The sequence below is a fragment of the Nerophis lumbriciformis genome, linkage group LG21 (assembly GCF_033978685.3).
Source record: "Nerophis lumbriciformis linkage group LG21, RoL_Nlum_v2.1, whole genome shotgun sequence".
Classification (NCBI taxonomy): Eukaryota; Metazoa; Chordata; class Actinopteri; order Syngnathiformes; family Syngnathidae; genus Nerophis; species Nerophis lumbriciformis.
The window spans coordinates 29233259-29251829 of record NC_084568.2 but is presented as its reverse complement, the minus strand read 5'-3'; the positions used below and the strand labels follow the sequence as shown (position 1 = coordinate 29251829).

The 18571-nt window shown below is 41.0% G+C and overlaps 1 protein-coding gene across 1 annotated transcript in view; it reads right to left on the bottom strand.

Annotated features, from left to right (window-relative positions):
* rftn1a (raftlin, lipid raft linker 1a) overlaps positions 1–18538 on the bottom strand; it is an 86509-nt gene extending 67971 nt beyond the window's left edge. Inside the window, exons 1-2 of the mRNA XM_061982490.1 lie at positions 18394–18538; positions 11454–11603 (exon numbers count right to left, since the gene is read on the bottom strand). Of these exons, the coding sequence (XP_061838474.1) occupies positions 11454–11601 (148 nt within the window). The 5' untranslated portion in view covers positions 11602–11603; positions 18394–18538. The remainder of the gene's footprint in view (positions 1–11453; positions 11604–18393) is intronic.
* Positions 18539–18571: the final 33 nt, after the last annotated feature.

Sequence of the window (18571 nt, the reverse complement as noted above, 5' to 3'; positions counted from 1 at the left end):
CAGGTGACGAATGAGGATTACGACTCACAGCCGCCCTCAAGGCTTATCCTCACTTGCTGGAGGTGGACTTTTTATTCAGATAGCCCTCTAATGACTTGCAGAGGTTTTTGGCGAGGATACGCGCCAAAGCGGTGGCTGTAAAACAATCAACTTCCTGGAGCCAGGAGCTCCCCACTGCTCAGGGAATGTAGCCGTGGGCCACAACGTTTGGTCGCTCAGCAAAAGGCTCTCCGCTTTTCCAAAATGTTGCATTGATTAAAAACTCGCAGTAGTGTTCTGACGCTGTGAATTTCTTTTTGACACATAGCAGCTCTCTGTCACATGAAAGATGACGCTTGAACAGCGCGTTCTGTCATCCAAGGCCTTTTGAAAAAAGCTCACTGGGCAGAGCGCAGATCTTGCCAAGTGATGGATTTGTCTTTCACCTGGTGTCTCGCCCAAATAGATCACACGCACGCGCTGCGATAGCGGAGATGTACGACGTTGCAATATGCAACATTTCATTCTCCACATCTGTCACAGCATGCATATGCAGACATTGAACCGGCAACCCCCCACTTAGGTCAGGTCACCCTCGAGCTAATGAGCTAAATGCTTGTCAACTCATTGTCTAGCGCAGCTCACAAGGCACATATGTCAAGCTCAAGTCCCGTGGGGACCAGATATGGGCCGTCACATCATTTTATATGGCCTCACCCATTTTTTTTATGTGGCCTGCCACATCATTTTACGTGGTCCGCCACGTAATTTTATGTGGTCCGCCACATAATTTTATGTGGCCCGCCATGTAATTTTATACAGTCTGCCACGTCATTGAATGTGGTCCGCCACATCATTTTATGCGGCCCGCCGTATCATTTTATGTAGTCTGCCACATCATTGAATGTGGTCCGCCACATCATTTTATGTGGCCCGCTATGTAATTTTATGTGGTCCGCCACTTCATTTTATGTGGTGCGCCACTTCATTTTATGTGCTCCGCCACGTCATTTTATGTGGCCCGCCATGTAATTTTATGTGGCCCGCCACTTCATTTTATGTGGCCCACCATGTAATTTTATGTGGCCCGCCACGTAATTTTATGCAGGCTGCCATGTAATTTTATGTGGCCCACCATGTAATTTTATGTAGGCTGCCACGTCATTGAATGTGATGCCCCAATTCATTTTATGTGGTCCGACACATCATTTTATGTGGCCTGCCATGTAATTTTATGTGGTCCGCCACATCATTTTATGTGGCCTGCCATGTAATTTTATGTGGTCCGTCACATCATTTTATGTGGTCCGTCATGTAATACTATGTAGGCTGCCATGTAATTTTATGTGGCCCGCCACTTCATTTTATGTGCTCCGCCACTTCATTTTTGTGGTCCGCCACATAATTTTATGTGGTCCGCCACTTCATTTTATGTGGCCCGCCATCTCATTTTATGTGGTCCACCATGTAATTTTATGTGGCCCGCCATGTAATTTTATGTAGGCTGCCAAGTCATTGAATGTGGTCCGCCATGTCATTTTATGTGGTCCACCACATCATTTTATGTGGCCCGTCATGTAATATTATGTAGGCTGCCATGTAATTTTATGTGGTCCGCAATGTAATTTTAATGTGGTCCGCCACATAATTTTATGTGGCCCGCCATGTCATTTTATGTGGCCCATCATGTAATATTATGTAGGCTGCCATGTAATTTTATGTGGTCCACCATGTAATTTTATGTGGTACGCCACATAATTTTATGTGGCCTGTCATGTAATTTTATGTGGTCCACCACATCATTTTATGTGGCCCGTCATGTAATATTATGTAGGCTGCCATATCATTTTAAGTGGTCCGCCATATCATTTTATGTAGGCTGCTACTTCATTGAATGTGGTCCGCCACTTCTACTTATGTGAACCACCACATCACCACTTGATGGTTCCAGGTTCGCGCCCCGCCTCCGCCATCTTAGTCACTGCTGTTGTGTCCTTCGGCACAGTGCTTTAAATGTAACTTAGATCATGGCTTGCATTATGTAAAGCGCTTTAAGTCACTAGAGAAAAGTGCTATATAAATGTAATTCACTTCACATCATCTAAAGGTGGCCCGTCACATCATTTTGAGTTCTCGGGGGAGTGATTATGGTTTACACAACCTACTACTACCAAGATCCAATACAAGTAGAGCACAGGCTACATTTCCTTCATCCAAATTAGCGATTTATGTATTCCATTTTTGAAATGCACTGGGAAAGTAACGTTGCAATTGTTCGAAACTCCTGTTTCCATGGCCATGTTGCTGCCAATATCATGTTGTGCTCGCTGGGAAGAATTCTCCACACTTAGGCTAACACTGAACGTTGCCAATTAAGGCCAATAATCAGGCCCAATGTGGACTGAAAGACACGATTGCCATGAAGCAGATCACTGATTGTTCCTTTGACATTCAACATATAACTCTCATGGAAGCTCTAAAAAAAGCCACACACATGAACAGCTGTGCATGAACCTCAAGTTGGAGTTTTAATGAGCCGAGTGGGTCTCGGCCTCAGCAGGGTGGCACAAAGTCATCATGGCACCGAACTGCTCCCACCAACACGTCCTCTCTCCTCACACCTCTTGAAGCAGATTTGGTCCTATTCCTCCTCCTCCAACCTCACTAACGATCTGCTCATTCTCGCACCCTTGTTACGTCTCCCTCGGTCAACGTCTTGCTTTGTTCCTGGGATCACAGCGTCTCTGCTGGCGCTCTTTCTACTTTCATACAGTCGCGCTGACATTTCAAGGTGACCAATCAAGGGGTATGATGTCATGGAGTGCAGCCCACTGATGATGAAAGGGTAATAAAGCATTACATTTGGGCTTTGTGGAAAAGCAGAGAGCAACATGCGAGACGTGTGAGCCAAAGGCCAAATTTCATGAACGTGAAGTGACCGTCTTAAAAGGTCGCCATGACCCGGGATGACTTAACAGGACTTTGGGCGCAACCACAATCTCTAGCAACACTTGCCATTTAGAAGACCTACAAGTACCATTGCTCAACATAGTGGCCTAATTACTGTAACCCTCCTCCTGACAGTTATTCATGTTCACTGCCACTTGTCATAACAGTAGTAAATAATGGACTCAAAATAAGGTCGATGCACGCTTACACAAGAACACGGAACCAATGCTACACCAGCCAGTGATTAATGACAACATACATGAGAGAAATAAACACAACAACTTCAAATAATTGCCACTCAGGGACTGGTTTACTAAAGGTGTGCGTGTGTACTGAACACGTGCAAACTGGATAGCACATATAAAGCTGATCTACTAAACTGTTACAAAGTGGATTGTGTCTGTGAAGTGAGCAGAAAAAGGCGTCTCCGTCTTTATGAATATGCAAAATATCTGCTGATCATCACTGCAGGGTCCGTTCTCGGCTGCACACACACACACACACACCATTGACACACCACAATCCCCCGTCCTACGTGTGTGTCTACATTTTGGACTGACAGAAATAAAAATATTAGACATATTGTCTATTTAGCAACATCATTTTATAGCTTCTCGAGAATTTAAGGGGATGTTTAAAACAAATTCCATTGATGCATTACATTAGTCTCTTAGTATTTTTCGAAGAAGTTTGTTTTTTTCACATATAATATATATTATCAAAACATTTCTTATGTGAAATAAGTTATTGAAACATGCATTTTTTTCGTCTTGAGCATGCTCTTTCCAATAAACGCATATTTGGCGGGAGGAAAAAATGATTTCAGTATAGATTAACTGCACAACGGCTTCTAAAAAGCCCATAAAATGTGGTAAATTTCTCCTGCATGTTTGAATACATAGCAAAATGCCACAGGCAAAATCCTCATTTAAATAAGGTGGTCTGCACCACTTTTCAATTGCACACGCAGTCTTAGTAGATCACACGCAACACACCCGCAATTTTATAGATTGCACGCGCTGTTTACCGCCTGGTATTTCGATTTTACTAAATCAGGGCCTAAGTCGGAGAAGGTGGAGGAATGTGTTCTGAAGTGAAAAAGGAAAAAAAAATCACATTGTCAAACTCGTCGTGGGCAAAGTACAGTATGGGTGCAACGATTTGTCGACATTCAGAGATGTGAGCACCTTTTGAGAGAAAAAGAGGAAATTTGCTCGTATTTTTATTGATATTTCATTAAAAAAATTAATTGAATGTTTAAAAACGCTGGAAGGAGCAAAACATGACAAGAAAAGAATATGAATACTTTTAGATATTTAGGGAAAGTAAATCAAAAATTACTTTTATCTTTAATTATGATCATGATTTCTGGTTATGTTAGGCCAGCAGAGAAGGCCTTGGTCGCCCTGACGGCACACCACTGATATAATGTTATTTTTCCACTCAAAACAAAAGCAGACAGTTTCATCCCACTGTGATCCAAAGTCTTAGTAGAAAGTATTTGAGCATGAGCACAGAGCCCCTCACTAAGAACATAACTTAGTTTAATAAACAGTCTCATATCTCAGAGGGGGGAAGTGGCTGTGATATTTGTTTTTCATTACTGTGTCGGAGTCATTGAGTCACGCTGGCAGGGAAATGTTATTATTAATGGACGCCAAATTGAATTAGACCGTGGACTTGACCGTGGGTTTCTTCAATGTCGTGGACTGACATCAGAATGCCTATATCGACCCTCTGCACGCACGCACGCGCACACACACACAAACACACACACACACACACACAGAAATACAAATAAATCCCTTTCCTGGGAATGAGGTCTCTCAATCTCCACAAACAATCAAATAATCCTCCAGGAATCCTTTACTTCTCTTGGAGTCTGTATCATGAGAGGCAAGCAAGCGCTAGACTCTCTCGTTTCTCTCTCGCCCACACATCAATTCACAACGGCCATGTGAGGAGAGCCATCTTAAGGCTGCTCTGATGGCATCAGGGAGTTTACCATACAAATGACCCAAGTGGGAGATAGCAGGAACTTCTGTTCCCTAAAAGCCCAAAAGAGAGTATCCTGAGCGCCTCATTGAGCAGCCAAGAAGGCTTGTGTGTACGTACAGTATCTGTAAGTGTGGTCTGTGCCACAATTGACACTATGAAAGACACCTACAGGGACATGAACATGTAAATGACTCTGCAGGGACTCTATACCCTCTCATACAGGGCCATTCGTCTTGAAGTGGGAATACTGCCGGTACTATCAGCCTGAGTGGGAATGGTTATTTGTTTAGATTTGCCCTGGGATTGGCTAGCGACTAGGGATGGGCACCAAAACCTGCTTCCATAATGGCACTGGTGCTGATTTAGGCTGCAGTAAAGGAAAGGAAGAAGTTACTGATGCTTTATTCCAGTGCCAAGTGAATGCAGACCAAGCCACCTGAAACAAGTGCTCATGGGTAATACTGTGCAGGTAACATTCTTGTAAGTAATGTCGTGTCCCGACTAGGGTTGTACGGTATACCGGTACTAGTATCGTATCGCGGTACTAATGAATCAAAAACGGTACTATACCGTATTTTTCGGAGTATAAGTCGCTCCGGAGTATAAGTCGCACCGGCCAAAAATGCATAATAAAGAAGGGAAAAAACATATATAAGTCGCACTGGAGTATAAGTCGCATTTTTGGGGGAAATTTATTTGATAAAACCCAACACCAAGAATAGACATTTGAAAGGCAATTTAAAATAAATAAAGAATAGTGAACAACAGGCTGAATAAGTGTACGTTATATGACGCATAAATAACCAACTGAGACCGTGCCTGGTATGTTAACGTAACATATTATGGTAAGAGTCATTCAAATAACTATAACATATAGAACATGCTGTACGTTTACCAAACAATCTGTCACTCCTAATCGCTAAATCCCATGAAATCTTATACGTCTAGTCTCTTACGTGAATGAGCTAAATAATATTATTTGATATTTTACGGTAATGTGTTAATAATTTCACACATAAGTCGCTCCTGAGTGTAAGTCGCACACCCGGCCAAACTATGAAAAAAACTGCGACTTATAGTCCGAAAAATACGGTACTCTGTTTGAAAAGTACCAGTTCCCCATTTTTTTTTAACGGGCATGACGGCACGCCGTCACGTCATGATATTGCTGGTTTTACAAGCAGAGGAGCATTTTCAGCAACGCACAATCACGGAGTACTTACAAGCAGACAATGTGTGTAGACAGAAAAGGGAGAATGGACGCATTTTGGTCTAAAAACTAAAGATAAACGTGAAGTTATAACACTGACACGCCCTTTAGGAAGAGGTGGTTTAAGAGTGGTCAAAAATTCAACCAGAAGCTTGCCAGAAGCTTGTGGATGGCTACCAAAAGCGTCTTATTGCAGCGAAACTTGCCAAGGAACATGTAACCAAATATTAACATTGCTGTATGTATACTTTTGTCCAGCAGATTTGGTCACATTTTTAGTAGACCCATAATAAATTCATAAAAGAACCAAACTTCATGAATGTTTTTTGTGACCAACAAGTATGTGCTCCAATCACTCTATCACAAAAAAATAAAGAGTTGTAGAAATTATTGGAAACTCAAGACAGCCATGACATTATGTTCTTAACAAGTGTATGTAAACTTTTGATCGCGACTGTATGTGTATAATTGAAGTACTTCAATTACTAGTCTGTTTAACTCGAATGTCACAAAATTCCACAAAAATAAGCATTGTTTTTTTTTCCAAAAATGTGCATGTTTTCAGTTCTTTAAGTACCGGTTTTGGCACTGTTCAAGCACCAGCACCATCTGCTCACCGGCCTTGTGGTTAGAGTGTCCGCCCTGAGATCGGTAGGTTGTGAGTTCAAACCCCGTCTGAGTCATATTAAAGACTATGAAAATTGGACCCATTACCTCCCTTGCTTGGCACTCAGTATCAAGGGTTGGAATTGGGGGTTAAATCAGCAAAAATGATTCCCGGGCGCGGCCACCGCTGCTGCTCACTGCTCCCCTCCCCTCCCAGGGGGTGATCAATGGTGATGGGTCAAATGCAGAGAATAATTTCGCCACACCTAGTGTGTGTGTGACAATAATTGCTACTTTAACTTGAACTTTATTTTTAAAGTACCAATTTGGTATGAGTATTATTTAAAATGTAAACTATTCATCACTATGAGTCTATACCAGTGGTTCTTAACCTGGGTTCGATCGAACTCTAGGGATTCGGTGAGTCGGCCTCAGGGGTTCGGCGGACCCTCCGCCGCGGATGTCGAGACACACCTGACTCATTCTGTAAATAGAAACTTCTCCATATCGGCGTATTACGGATACGGCAACAGCAAAAGTCACACTGATTTGCAGGTGTGTAAATTGTTGTGAGTTTATGCACTGTGTTGGTTTTGTTCTTTGTACAAGGTGATGTTCATGCATGGTTCATTTTGTGCACCAGTAAAAAAAAACATAACTTTGTATTGAATTTGAAAAAAAAATAAGATACATATTTTTTACTGAAGAAGGGTTCGGTGAATGCGCATATGACACTGGTGGGGTTCGGTACCTCCAACAATGTTAAGAAATACTGGTCTATACATACATAAACAGCCCCCTGAGAATAGTACTGGTATATTTTTGCCATTCCTCTGGAAAAAATGGAAATTGAGACTTTTTGGTAACTGTAATTGTACCAAGAACCTGGAATCGTCCAAATCCAGACAATGCCACAAGCTACAACCGGTAAGTAGTGTATTAAAATGTACTTTTGGTCATACCTGCTACATTCTTCATTCCTACTGTAGTGTACGCTTTAAACCAATATCAAGTTGACAGACCTTCCAGCAGATACTTTACAACAACAGCTACTATATAGTCTCCACTTGGCAATACCATCATGTCTGCTGTCCTGATTGTTACAACGCTGCATTTGAAAGCCACCCACAAAAGATTCCTGTGAGCTTCTCGCACCCATTTTGGCTTGTGGCTAACATGTGCTAGCTACATGGGGCTCGCTGGTGTAGACAGCAGTCAGATAGTTGTGATACCTGCTTTTAACGTTCGCCTCGCTCTCCTCTCGCCTTCTATCACAGCACACAATGGAAGGATCTGTATTTTTAGAAAGCAGATGCCTCTGGAGGATTCTCATCAAACTTTCCTGAAGATGCTGCAAGCACACGCCCACACATTAGCAGACTGTATCTCAATATTCATTAACAGAGGCAAACAAAAGATTCCAGAGAAAGTGAGCAAACGCAAGTCAGGGCATAGTACAGTCAACTCATTTATGTCACGACACTCACACACACGCATACACACATGTGCACACACAGATTATGAGCCACTTTCAGCCTCAGGACACTCACGGTGTGAAGAAAGAGTTCAGCCGAGATGCTGACCTAAACATTTATTTCTAGTAAAAGTTAGACAAAGTGCATGGATCACAATGGCAGAAAAACAGCAAACTTTAGTGTTCTTGGAGAAAAAAAACAGGCATTATACAAAAATGTTCTCGACTTGAGCAGAGGACCGGATGGGAGTTCTGAAGAACTGGTTTCCCCCAGCTATGAATGTGGAATTATGACAAATGAGGACCAGATCCGAATGAATCCTTAATTGTCTCTTCGTCAGAAGATTTGAATAACTGAACGATGTTTATACCATCACAGTCACAAACAACTCCATTTTGGGCAGCATTTCTGGCTCTTGTTGTTCCTTAACAAACCATAAAAGGGAGTTTTTCTCTCTCACACAATGTACCAGCTCAATTCAGACACATCAACACATGCACGTATGCAAATACAATTTAGACCTCGCAAAATACTTAATAATGATTTTATAACATTTTTAGGACACGTCACAAGTAAAAAAAATCAGTTGTCATTATTGTGAGTAACTGTCCAATTATTTTCTTTAGTAGGCTCTTCTTTTTCCCCGATGAATGTTCGCAAAGTAGGGGCACTATTTAATTAGGATTGTTATAATTATATGCATTTAGTCTTTATAAGCTCTCCACAAAGCTTTCACATACTTATGAACACTTCCTTTGCTCTTAAAACACTTCCTACACTCTACAACTTATGTAACTTTACCATGAAAACTTAAATGAGTACTCAAATCTCAATGGTACTTTAAAATCGACTTAAAATCTGTCTGTATAATAACCAATTGTGATTGGACGAGCAGATGCATTGCTTATTGTCGGAGCTCATTTTCAGCAATGCTGTCGTTAGCTACTGTGCCAAGTGCTGCATTGTGTGCTTTTTAGGTGTTTTAAGCCTTTTTACAGAATTTGTCTAGTTTTGCTCGCTCAAATTGAGTCCAGAGAAAGCAATGGACGGGCAATGTGCGGTTTGAAACAGTTAGGAAGTATCCACAATAAATTTGCTTCAATATACAAACTTTGTATTTACTTACCAATTAGGTTTGTAAATACAGTCATATATGAATCTTTCAGCACATACACAATGTTGACATATATAGTTATATTTTGATAAAACAATCATAAATGAATCCTTCAGCACATACACAATGTTGACATCTATAGTTATATTTTGATAAACAATCATAAAGGAACCATTCAAAACATACACAATGTTGACATCTATAGTTATATTTTGATAAAAACACTACACGTAAACGGCGTGTGCAACAACAACAACAACAAACATGTCAGTAGACGTGAAGTTAAATCATGAAATACAATCTTACCTGAACAAAAACGATGCATATTTATCGGGGGGGAGTCTTGATACCAATGTCCTAGGGTTGTCCCGATACCAATATTGTGGTACCGGTACCAAAATGTATTTCGATACTTTTCTAAATCAATCATCGATCAATCAATCAAAAATAAAGGGGACCACAAAAAATGGCATTATTGGCTATATTTTAACAAAAAATCTTACAGTACTTTAAACATATGTTTCTTATTGCAATTTTGTCCTTAAATAAAATAGTGAACGTACGAGGTAACTTTTCTTTTATTAGTAAGTAAGCAAACAAAGACTCCTAATTTAGCTGCTGATGTATGCAGTAACATATTAACATAATGATAATATTATCATTCTAATATTTTGTCAAAATTATTAAGGACAAGTGGTAGAAAATCAATTATTATTCTACTTGTTCATTTACTGTTAATATTTGCTTACATTCTCTTTTAACATGTTCTATCTACACTTCTGTTAAAATGTAATAATTGCTTATTCTTCTGATGTTTGATACTTGACATTAGTTTTGGATGATACCATAAATTTGGGTATCGATCCGATACCAAGTAGTTACAGGATCATACAATGGTCATAATTTAAGTCCTCATGTGTCTAGGGACATATTTCCTGAGTTTATAAACATGATATAATTTTTTTTAAAAACGAAAAAAGATTTTGTGATGCTAAAATTATCGATGTAATCTTAGTCGTATCAACCAGATATGCTCTTTACGTGGTATCATTACAGTGGATGTCAGGTGTAGATCCACCTATAGCGTTCGTTTACATTGTGACGCCGGTGAGCTGTTGCATCGTCCTACGGTGTGTAGTGATGTTTAGTTATTCCTCGTCCTGCAGTGATAACGCTACTTGTAAGAAACTTACTTTATTTGTCGCCATTGAGGGATTAGTGATTTAGAAGTAGCAAAAACACTGCCGACTGCAGATGGATGTTAACTGCTAGCTAGCTAGCCATGTCTTAAAGCCCCTCTTCCTGAGGGCCTTTCAGTGTTATAGCTTCACCTTTATCTTTAGTTTTTAAGCCAAAATACGTCCATTCTCCCTTTTCTGTCTACACACCGTGACTGCTTGTAAGTACTCTGTGATTGTGCGCTGCCGAAAATGCTCCTCTGCTCGTAAAACCAGCAATGCCAAGACGTGACGACGTGCCCTTTAAAAAAAGGGAGGTGGGGGGAGGACCGGTACTTTTTAGAGGCGGTATAGTACCGTATATGATTCATTAGTATCGCAGTACTGTACTAATACCGGTATACCGTACAACCCTACAATGTCCTTGACCCCGCCACACACAAAGAAGTTGTAGATCACCATGCTTTTCCAAGTTTCTTCTGTTTTGTCGTTTAGAATGATGTCTGGAGCACAATAGTTCCATATGTCTGGGAACACGGCCGACGTATAATCCATGGTATCACTCGACAAATCTTTTTTTGATAAAGTATATAGATCTATTCCATTGCATAATTTGATTTTTTTTTGCCCTGATCTGTTTTTTGCAGGAAGATTTAAGCCTCTTTTGTAATTAGATAGTTTGCGTGCTGCTTGCTGTACAACAGCCATCCTGTCTTGGACGACCACCACTGCTTTTCACTTCCGGGAAGAAGTCCCGTGATGGAATACTACAGCCATGCTGATTTTAGCCATGAGGGCTGGACACCTAAACAAGCAAAACAACCCGTGACTCTTTCAAAGTATGCAAGGAAGCGTAGGGCTGTCACATGCCTTGCTGGGTTATCAAACACAACAAATCCACAACCAATTAAAAAAAAAAAAAAAGATATCAACAACGTGCATACCTTCTTTTCCTAAGAGGAAATCCAGGAAGTGGTAGGTGTAGGACACTCCGACTTTGGTCTCCACCTGAGGCCTTCGCAGTGTGGAGTAAATGTTGCCTGGGCTTTGAGTCTCTTCGCCTTTGCGCAACTTGGGCAGCCGGCACCCCATATCTGTGCAGAGATGAGAAGCCCTTCTAAATATACAAACACATCGTGAAGCGTCGACATGCATGTATTACACACGTGCTGTGGGAAATAATGTGTCTGTTTCTTTCACTCTCAGCCCACACACAAACACGGCAATATCGGTGAAATATGAAACTGTCATCCGCTACCTGCCTCGCCGGCCTGCGATACGGCCGTCTCCTAATCAAACGTGGCTGATTGGGAGCGACATGTTTGATCAGAACGAATTAAAGCAGAAATGAGTGTGATTTCCTGCCCTGTCAAGCGGAGCGACACGACACCAGACGGCGAGGAAGCGAGAGGAGCTGAGGATGGTGAGCGTGTTGGAACCGACAACCAATTTATATGTTGATCCGCAAGGTCAGCATTCCATCACAAAGAGATTTGCTCAAGATTGCACGGGCCCAACAGGCAATTAAAATAACAATTTATGGAGGTCCAAATATCTTCTTCAAGCTGTGGGTTATATTGCTGCCGGAACAGGATTGAGGTCCTTTTCCAGACAAATGATGTTTGATGGAAGGCAGAGGGGCCAAATGGAGGGAATGTGAGCGTCAATGTGGCCAGCTGACAAATATTGTCAAACTAATCAGATGTGACAGGCTTGCCACCCTCCAACCATCAGTTACACTTCATATTCCAGTCGCTGTATGACCACCACAATGTTAGGTGTGTGTGTGTGTGTGTCCTCCACAAATGCACATTTGTATCTCTGTCCCTGCCTGGCGAGCATGGAGAAAGGCATAGTGCACGGACATTAACTCTGCTAACTATCCTAACGGACGACATTAAGCTCGTAGTGTGTGTGTGTTAACGTGGTATATGCACCTTGAAAGGCACCAAAGTAGGGACACATTTTCATAGCTCATTTGTCTTCCGGCTCGTGACCATGTTGCAGTCTTTACAGCACGCTCAGGTAAAATAAGAGTGCATCATTGTACCTTTAGGGGTAAAACACCAAACATTGCTGAGTAGCCAGCTGATTTTACAGCTTAGACACAAACCTCTCTGGTTGGGTATGTGCAGTTACATTGGAATGCAATGACGAGCTCTGCTGTTGGTGCACCAATGATGGCAAAATAGAGGTCTCTACTTAGCTGTAACTATAGGGATGTGTACCGAATTTGGTGTTTTATAAGTATTGAATAGGGATGTGCCGATCAATTGGCCACCGATCAGCATTTGTGAAAAATATGTGATTGCCATTGCTGATGAATGTTTTCAATGCTGATGACAAACACAGAATCATCGTCGGTGCGCCCTATGGTACGGAAAATACAGTATGTTTAGTCCCCCGGCTAACAAGCGGCTAGCAGCTAATTGTGTGTCTCCATACACATTGTGGAGCCTCTGCCCTAAGCTAATAATCACCTCCATTAAACTGCATTTCTTAGTATCGTAAGTATCATGATCGAGAATTATCATCAAATGGAGGACGAGGCTAAACATGTTACACACCGAGGGCAAAAAAGAAGAAGGCATGCTAATAGCTAAGCTAGCTTTAAACAACACCAATAAATATAACAACTGTTGGTGTGTCAGCATTGTCATTCTCTAGCCTTATATATGGAAAAAGATGATTGATTATTATCGATCTTTTTTCATATATAAGACGCACCAGATTATGGGGCGCATTAAAGGAGTCATATTATTATTTTATTTTTTTTCTAAATTGGAAACACTTCCTTGTGGTCTACCGTACATAATATGTAATGGTGGTTCTTTGGTCAATATGTTGCATAGATTATGTTTTACAGATCATTTTCAAGCCAATTTCTGACAGTCACTTCCGGATGCGCCGTTTTGTGGGCGGTCTTATTTACGTGGCTCACCTTCGGCAGCGTTTTCTCCCCGTCATCTTTGTTGTAGCGGTGTAGCGTGCAAGGACGGGGGTGAAAGAAGTGTGAAAAGATGGAGCTGACTGTTTTAATGACATTCAGACTTTACTTCAATCAATTACGGAGCAGCATCTCCTCATCCGACAACAACAACAAAATGTGTCCCGTGAAAAAACGTCCGACCGTAACTCTCTAATAACTAAAGTTCCTTGGGTGAATAATGTAAAATCACTATAACGGTATGTTTTAGCGCTTTCATGGCGAGTTTACTGACAGATATAAGTAAGCACTCTACACCACTTTATATTAGAAATGGCAATAATGGAGGATGAATGTCCCATAACAAGAAGATGAAGAAAAAGAAGAAGCTTAAGAATTCGTCACGGACTACAAAGGCGACACGCGCATTTTTTCAGGATTTATGCATTTCCCAAATACAGATCAGCAGGTACCAGAAGGTAAGAAAAGTTTTTTCTGCATAATATTGCGAAACAAAACGCCAGATGTCTTACCTTGTACACACACCGTAATAATACTTGTATGTTGAATCACATCAAGCGGTGCGGCTTCATAACTTACCAAAGTCGTACTAAAACATTTTGATAGATTTTTGAGCGCCGTGTGTAATGTTCTATATTTTCAATAAAACATATAACATTTTGGTGTTATTTACTTGGTCATATTGCCATCATATTGCAGTCTACACATATCTCTTATGTTTGACTGCCTGGTAACACTTATCATTACACCATGTACAAAATAAAATTGCTTCGAGGTCGGTAAGCAAAACCAGAATTATTCCGTACATTAGGCGCATCAGGTTATAAGGCGCACTGTCGAGTTTTGAGAAGAAAAAAAGGATTTTAAGTGTGCCTTATAGTCCGGAAAATACGGTAAGTATAATATTAGCCAGAGGTGATTGGAGTTTGTGATGGGCTTTAAAAGGCGTTACTCGGCAATGGCGATCACATACTCTTTAAGGAAAATTGTCCAAAACTGATCTCTACTTTCTCGTGTGCAATTCCACTTAGTTATATTCCACACTAAGCTATCATTGCCTCTCTCGTCTGTCCACTCAGCCCATCTGTCTGGTGGCTCATAAGAGTTGCCCCCCCACTGAGCCCATCAAGAGACGTAATCTACAAGAATGTTTCCAGCCAGCCGCTGTGATGCCTGACTTATGACCAGTCTCGAGCGCTGCCAAACATGCGTACTCCTGGGCCTGAGCGCGCTGTCTAAGCACGGAGACAGGTCAGGCTTCTGGGTTTTTCGGGTGGGAAGTTGACGAAGGACGGCCTTGTGTTCCAACAATAATCGTGTAATTGGACTCTACAGCAAATGAAAGAGGAAGGTTGTGCTGAGCGGAGAAACTCAAGGTAGTTCAAGACTCTCGTTCTGCACTTCAAACAGAATCTCCCCACTTGCTGGCAGCCAAAAAGGGCTATGACAGCAAAAACAGCCATTAAACATGAAGCGACGGGAGGCAGATAAAAAGGCGAGAGGAGAGAATAGAAAGAAGGAAGGCAAGATGGCAGCACAAGCGAAGGGCTTCTCATTAGAGATTTGCCTGAGCGCGTAATCCGTATGCAGCTCTGCTTTACCTCCTAAAACATAGTCAGGTGAGAGAGTGTCTGGCATGAAGCAACAAATGTTTACTGCTGAGGGAAAGCCTGCCCAAAGTGCCACCACATTAAAATACACATCGCTATGGCCACGCCTTTTTTTCACAGGTGCATACACATTGCAAACTTTCATCGACTCTGGTCAATTGTGGACTCCACATTCGGTCATATGGGGTATGGACCGAGATGGCTAGGTCTAAGTCTTACTCCTGAGTGAGACCAGTGTGACACCGATGCACCAACACTCAGAAGACATCACCAAATGTGACCGTGACCAAGCAGTGCATAGCAACGCTTGAAAATCATCAGAAATCAAGAGTTAAATGGAAGCCCGTGCAGAATTATACACGAGTCCCGGAAGAAGTCATGTCGTTTTGTGTGCATTGGGTTGGTGGGAAAATGTTCACGTCACGTACGTCACCCAATCAATCAAAGATTATCTGTTCGTTCCTTCATCAAAAATCACAACATCTGGGCAAGGAAAAACTCCAAAAGCAAAGATGGGGAAGAAGGGCCTGCAGATCTGGGGACTCCCTTTCCAATCAAGGCACAAGTTTACGTACAGGAGGGGTGTCACTGTTTTTCAGTGAGGACACATCGTAGTTATGGCTGTCCATCTGAGGGCCACTTATGACAGTGAAAGTATATAAATATAAACGTATAATCGCCTCCTGATATTATTACACGGTTGCCTATGCATTAGGGATGTTACAATCAAGGTTTAACGCTGCCGATTTTGATCATCATTAACAGTTTTACAGTCATCAAAATATATAAATGAGTTACTTGTTCTCCTGCATTACATGCAGTTGTTTGATCAAAACTAAAGCAATAGTGCACAATAACTAAACAAAATCAAAACCTAGTATCGACAACTGATTAAATCCTCTGCTACTTGCCCTGAAAGGTCTCCTGTGTCCAGGAAGTTTTCCCAAGTTGGTAAATATTAACAAAAAAATATATATTTTGAGAAAATAAAAATCTATCATATACTGATAGTACCCTTAATATCAACACCAGCAATTTATGGATGGGTTTGATCCTCCTCTTACGTGTCGTGTACTGACTGACAATGCTGACAAATATTGTAGTATTATTCTCTCTTTAACTCTCTCATTAATTGACTTGTTCATTTCCTGTCAATAACTGCTTACTTTCTGCTGCAACACGCATACATCTATAATTCTTGAACTTTACCAAACATTTATATCTTGGTGTTGTTTAAAGCCAGCTAGCTTAGCTATTAGCATGCCTGCTCCTGGGGTAAGATGTTTAGCCTCATCCTCCAGTGTTAATTCTACATGATAATGATAGCAATTAAAAGACTAAGAAATACAGTTTACTAGCCGAAATGGAGGTGATTGAGTGCTCCACACTGTGCATGGAGACACATAATTAGCTGTTAGCCGCTTGTCAGCCAGAAAAAATCGGCGTTTGTGATCGGCCTTAAAAGGCATCAATCGGCGATGGCTGATCACATACTTTTTCATGAAAATCGGCTGATCGATCTGTACATGCCTACCATGTATTTATCATAGTTTTTGCTCACAAATTGATGGATAGTTTGCTTTGAAATCATGAGTCAAGTTGACAAGCAGGTGTTTAGGGTTTTTATATGGCAACAAATGCTTGGAAATATCTTGTTATATGATCAGAGTATAGATACACACAGTACTTTTTTCTGTAAAAATTGAAAGGACAAATAGATTTATCAAAAAAGTGCTTTAATGACATTATTTCCAGGCTTTCGTGGGCCACATAAAATAATGGGGCAGACCAGATCTGGCCCCCTGGCCCTGAGTTGGGCACCTGTGATGTCCCGAGAACCAGCGTACTCTATAATGGACATTTGGTTTTGGCCTATTTATTTTGTCAGAGTTACACATTATATTAATATAAATTAAAAAAAACCTGGAGAAAAAAAACTTCCAGTGCAGAAGATGCTGGTTGTCAGGATGAAATTTTACTGACAGTATTAGTTGGTCAGCTGACAAAAATACAAGCGGCATCAAGGATTTTCGGTCCGGACCAGAGTGATGCACAAAAATTTGACGAGTTAGCCTTTTTAAAGTGGAGCGGCTCTGTTGTTCTTTATGTTTGCATAATTATTATTATTGAGTGACTGTGCACAAACTAAAACATGGACCAGTTAGTGCAATAATACCAATGTGTTTTAAAAAAATCTGTTTTGGATTTAGAAGAATTTTGCTTTGCAAGGGAGTGTTCAGTTTTGATAAACTGCCAGGAATGTCTTCAATCAAAAGTGTATTATTAATGTGTGTAATTCTCAGTAGAGTTTCTAATACATGCTTGCATAAAAATACAAAAATTATAAAAGTAAGCCTACATTTTCAAAACACATTATGTTTCTAACTTAGTGTGTCAGAGCTGCGAGAAGTTATTTCAGTACAGTCGTCCCTCACAAATATTGCAGATTTTTTTCTTCTTCTTCATTTCTTAAGGCATATTCAACAACCTGGTGGCCTAAATTAAGTATTTTCAAACATACAAGTCACTAAACTAACTCAAAATAGCAAGTATTGGCCACTACTGGAGACCAAACCAATCAGAGTGCGCTGTTCAGTATCGTGGTCACTGATTGGCTCAGCCTCAGACAGCATACTGGTAGAAAATAATGTCAAGATGACTTAAGGGTGTCATTCCATGCCTAAAGGGCTCACAAGATGTTGAAAAATGTATTTAGAAGGTCATTGACAGTTATTTATGTTCAATCAAAATATTATATTCATAATTAATTAATGATTCCTACTTTGTAGAAATTCCTGTGCCCAACCCATTAACCGCGATAATAGAGGGGTGGTTATATTGTTGAATTGTGTGCCCCCGGTGACTTGAATTTTGCTTTACTGCACACTTTAGTGTAATGGTGGGCATTTGTGCACTTAGTGCTTCCTTACTGCACACTGTAGTATCAGCAAATAAGCTTAAAGTGTCCATTAAAAGTCTTTTGGGGTTAAAAAATAGTTTTACTGTGTGTGGTCCCTGTTGTTGGTTTCTGAGAAATACCCATTAATATATATACTTTATCTCCAATATGAGTCATTCGGTGGCTCGCATAAAGATTGAAGTACAACTAGCAGAGGAAAATAAAATCATACAATCGTGTTTGCATGAGGAGCAACATCGAACCTGTGACAACGTAGTACGACTGCTTTTTTCTAGTAACACTATTAATGCCATTATAAGTTTTAAAATGTCATGCAATGATAATTTAATGCGTTGCTGCAGGGTAAAAGTAATATGTGTTCGCAGAACAATACAGTTAAAGTGCAAAAGGGAAGGGGGTTGACTCACCGAGCGTGAGCTTGACAGTGAGCCGGCGTGATAGTGGAGTCTGTGGGGTGTCTGAGCCTCCTCTTCACCGCCGCCGGGAGGTTGCGGCAGGCGGGGATGAAACACGCGCGGATCCCGGCGATGAGACGCTTCCTGCGGGTAAGTCTGCTTGCCTTGGCGGCGGCGCGGAGCTCTGCGA